The 4,780-nt window shown below is 50.3% G+C and overlaps 1 protein-coding gene across 1 annotated transcript; it reads left to right on the top strand.

Annotated features, from left to right (window-relative positions):
- The first annotated feature begins 528 nt into the window (after positions 1-528).
- Positions 529-3,588, top strand: LOC129638756 (transcriptional adapter 2-beta-like). Its single transcript, XM_055563411.1, has one exon. The coding sequence runs from the start codon at positions 584-586 to the stop codon at positions 1,847-1,849; it is 1,266 nt and encodes a 421-aa protein (XP_055419386.1). The 5' UTR covers positions 529-583; the 3' UTR covers positions 1,850-3,588.
- Positions 3,589-4,780: the final 1,192 nt, after the last annotated feature.

The following is a 4,780-nucleotide window of genomic DNA, read 5'->3' as shown; positions in this document are numbered from 1 at the left end:
GGAAAGCAGGATTAAAAGAAAGATACCTCATTTCAAAGGCCATGCCTTCAAATGCCCAATATTACCCATTTCTCTGCAACCACATAAGTCAGGGGAAAGCATGAGCTTCATACAGATAACATATTTGGAAGACCTTGTAGTACATTACCATTTCCACCCGAGAGAAAGCATTCATCCATTGAGCTTGACAGAGATAACTTGATATATTCCTTCAGCTTGATACATATAATGATGCATTCATCGATTGAGCTTGATACAGATAACTTAGATTGAAGACATTACCATTGCCACTGGAGAGAAAACAATCATCGAATACATGCCTCAGAAGGCTAAGTGACAAGGCAGGCCTAGGGATCAACGCCTGGAATAGCACAGAGGAGCCAGGTCACATCTGACCTATATTGAGTAGTGTCCCCTTTCTCTTGCTCAAGAGTGCGAGTTCTTGGAGGCCGGGCCGGCTCCAGGGCGCCTGCGCGCTGAGGCGAGGTGAGCTACCCAGCAGGCCGGCTGCAGAGGGCGCTCGGGGCGAGGCAGACGCGGCGGTTTAGCTGGAGCGCAGGACGGCGGGCCCCAGCAGCAGAATATGGCGGAGCTCAGCAAGAAGTGCTGTGTGTACTGCCTAGCCGAGGTAAGCCCCCTGTGCTTTCGCTGCACCGAGTGCCAGGACATCGAGCTGTGCCCCGAGTGCTTCTCCGCCGGCGCCGAGATCGGCCACCACCGCCGCTACCATGGCTACCAGCTGGTGGACGACAGGCACTTCACGCTCTGGGGGCCCGAGGCCGAGGGTGGCTGGACCTGCCGCGAGGAGCAGCTGCTGCTGGATGCCATCGAGCACTTCGGCTTCGGGAACTGGGAGGACATGGCAGCTCACGTCGGCGCTTCCCGGACCCCCCAGGAAGTGATGGAGCATTACATAATCATGTACATCCACGGAAACCTGGGGAAGGCCTGCATCCCCGACACCATCCCCAACCGGGTGACTGACCACACCTGCCCCAGTGGGGGGCCCCTCTCTCCCAGCCTCACCACCCCCTTGCCTCCCCTAGACATCTCGGTGGCCGAGCAGCAGCAGCTGGGCTACATGCCACTGCGGGACGAGTATGACATTGAGTATGACCAGGACGCCGAGACGCTCATCAGTGGGCTCTCGCTCAACTATGACGAGGAGGACGTGGAGATTGAGCTGAAGCGCGCGCACGTGGACATGTACGTGCGCAAGCTCCGCGAGCGGCAGCGGCGCAAGAACATCGCACAGGACTACAACCTGGTACCCGCCTTTCTGGGCAAGGACAAGAAGGAGGAGTGGGCGGCGCGGCGCAAGGTTACCAAGGAGGAGAAGGAGCTGCGGCTGAAGCTGCGGCCGCTCTACCAGCTCATGTCGTGCAAGGAGTTCGACGACCTGTTCGATACAATGTACAAGGAGAAGAGGCTGCGCGCCAAGATCCGCGAGCTGCAGCGCTACCGGCACAATGGCATCACGAAGATGCAGGAGTCAGAGGAGTATGAGGTGGCCCGGCACAAGCGCGAAAAGTGCAAGGAGAACAAGGCTGTGGCGGCAGCGGCGGCGGGGGGCGGCAAGGAGGACGGCCGGGATGGTGAGTTCGCGGCCATCAAGCACCTGCCGGGCTTCGAGCTGCTGTCGCACCGTGAGAAGGTGCTGTGCAGCTCGCTGAACCTGAGCCCCGCGCGCTACGTGACCTTGAAGACCATCTTCATCAAGGACCACCTGAAGAAGCGCCAGGGCATCCCCTCCAAGAGCCGCCTGCCCAGCTACCTGGACAAAGTCCTTATGAAGAGGATCCTGAACTTCCTCACCGAGAGCGGATGGATATCCAGGAACGCCTCCTGAAGCCCGCCGCCCAGAGCGCCTGGGACTGACGGACGGACGGATGGCTTGATGGTCGCCGCGAGAGCCGCACCGACAGCGAAAGGGGCGGGGGAAGCTTTGTGAGCCAAAACGAATTGGGCGGGAGGGGGAGAGGAAACGCTTTTCCGCCCTCGCCCCCCGCCCCCACAGCATTGTTGCTCTTTTTAAAAAAAATAAATGGAGTTCTTTTTTTAGGGTATCAGTTCTTTTTACGATCCTCTGAAGAAACAATAGCAACAGTCTGATCAAGGGGAAGATAAAACCTGTGTATATTTTAACTGAATCCCTAAACGTAGTACTTTAAGATGACGATTTGCCTTTAAGTGTTCAGTGTGGAGCGTATGATAAGATCGGGAAATTGCCTTTTTTTGTTGATGCTTCCCAGTGGTACAGGACTGTGAGATGGGAGGAAAGGAGCCCTTCCCTGCTGGCCACCAGCGCACCCCCGTGACCTGAGCTCTGCTGCGGCCGCCCTCGGTGTCGGGCAGGTGGCACTTTAGGCAGAGGGCGCCAGGCCTGGCAGGAGAAGATGCCAGGGACGGGCATCCGTAGGGACTCGCCAGGAGGAATCTGGTGTTGAACGGTTTGGTCAAACAGCTTCCCCACAACGGCTGGAGGGGACATGGTCTGCGCCGAGGAGAGGTGGAGACGGTGCTACGTCCTTCCAGGGGTTCTCAGCCAGGGTTCCTGGAGCAGCAGCACAGCGTCCCCAGGGGAACCTGCTGGCCCTTAAGGGACTTGGGCCTGCCCAGGCCTCGGACACATGGGGCGGGACTTCACAGGTCACTGGGACCCGTGCTGAAGTCTGAGAACTGTGGGCTTTAGCCACTCCAGTGTCACCGATTTTCTACATCAGATTCCTAGTTTGGTGAGGTTTTAAATTTAAGTCTTATTTTATATAAATGATTGCCAGACTTTCACTAAGCTTGAGAAACAAAAGTTCCCTGTAAAATGTGTGTGGCCCTGGCCAAGAGCTGTCAAATGAGAAGTTCTGTGCTTAAGTAAGTTGTAAGTGTGTGTGTCTCTTCTCGATGGTATGACGAATTTATTTAGGCTTGACTGTTTTTAAACACCATAATAAATGTATAATTTATGTTAAAAGTGTGAACTCTTTGTTACAAGGGAAAAGTAATTTTATGATTGGTTGACTCTTGCCCCATCAACTCCAGCTATTACTGTCGCATTAGTCCCACCCCTGCTATTTGCTCAGAGCCTTTAAATTTCTATATTTAATTCTTAATGACAAATGAGTCACCATAATCCCATGGAATTAGATCTTTTCAAAACTGAAACTCGAGTCACAGAAGATAATCAGCTGTTCAGAATGATGCTCTGGAAGGCCAGCATCCTGAGAATGTATTCAGACCGAAACTCTGCCTACCGCCTCTTTTTCCCCCTTTTACACATTAAACAGGTTGAGAACCAAAAAAAAAAAAAGAAAGAGTGCAAGTTCTTGAGACTGCTGCCAATTGGAAAAACACCCTTTTTGAATGCTCTGCCTTGTGACTGCTTCCTAAGATGCTAATAGTCAGCAGAAGAACCCATGAAACAATTCACTGAGGCCTTCCCCACAGCCCCTCCAACAAAGAAAATCAGGAAGACTGTGATGTAATGGGCAGCCAGCACAAGCCTGTGTGGAAAGGAGAGAATGGGCCACAGTTATGGTTAAGTTTCACAACTCTTTTCACTAGCAAATGAGCCAATCTTGGACACAATCATGTCTCGGTGAAGGAACACTACTTAGGAGAAAGCTTTCTCTCAGTATTATACATTTCAGTTTGTCACCACATGAGGAATCCACAATGACACCCATTGTCCAAGGATTTAAAGTAATTTAACCCACTACGGGTGTAAACCAAGAGTATGAATGTCAATGTTCTGGGAAAAGGCCACACACTCTAGTTTCCTATCAAAAAGGAAATGTGAAATTTAAACATGGGTGGGTGAAATTCAGTTTCTGTGATGCCACCTTGCAACTTAAACTTCTACCAGTGCTAAAGAGGAAACATAGTTATCTATTGAGACTGAAGGTTAGAAGGCTTTTTGAGAACATTTTAAATAGTGAACATTTCTATTGAACATTTTCTCCTCCCTTTACAAATGAGCAAATGACCTCACTTGAATGTTGATAAACTAATCACCATGAAGAAAACAAGTAAATATGTATAGAAAGAGAAAAAGTAGAGACCTTTCTGGCACTGCCAAGTAACAAGCACCCTGTGACCAGCACAGGGTTCACACCCATGAAAGTCCTCACAGGTGCAGATGCAAAGCCATGTCAGTCTCCACATAGGTGTCCAAGTTGACCAGAGCAGAATATCATTCCCAGCATGTAAAAGCGTGGAGTCATAGGCTGCCTCTTGCTTCACAGCAGGACTAAAAACATATGGTTTGCATTGAGATGCTTGAGTAACTCCTGAGGTAACTCGATGGACCTCAGAAAGGAAAAAAACATGTTAATGAAATGATGCCAAAGTTTAAAGAGCTGGGGCAGGAAAAGGAAACAGTGGCATGAAAAGGAGTTCAATCAAATACCATCCCTTTCTGCTCCAATAGGTGGATTCACGAAATGGGGGACTACATTCCTTGAGCACAACCTGTGTCCTAAGTCCTTAACAAAGGTTATCACACTTGATTCTCACAACATCCAAGACAGCATGCTAGAAATCCCATTGTGCAACTGAGGAGGGAGTCAAGCTCAAAGATGATAGTAAGAGAGAGCCGAGAGACTTTCAGACTCCAGATTTTCAGATACTGGAAGCTGTTTGTGGATGAAACACAAGGTATGATCCCAGCAATGTCTGCAAGCAAACACACTGCCAAGAATTACTGGAAGGGTGAAAATTTGAAGGAGAATTGATTTCTTACTTGACAATTACTTCCACTATATTCGCAGGAACTTTATCACAGGTG

The sequence above is a fragment of the Bubalus kerabau genome, chromosome X, assembly GCF_029407905.1.
Source record: "Bubalus kerabau isolate K-KA32 ecotype Philippines breed swamp buffalo chromosome X, PCC_UOA_SB_1v2, whole genome shotgun sequence".
In the NCBI taxonomy this organism is placed as follows: Eukaryota; Metazoa; Chordata; class Mammalia; order Artiodactyla; family Bovidae; genus Bubalus; species Bubalus kerabau.
The sequence above is the reverse complement of the archived record's forward strand: the minus strand, read 5'-3'. Positions and strand labels throughout refer to the sequence as shown.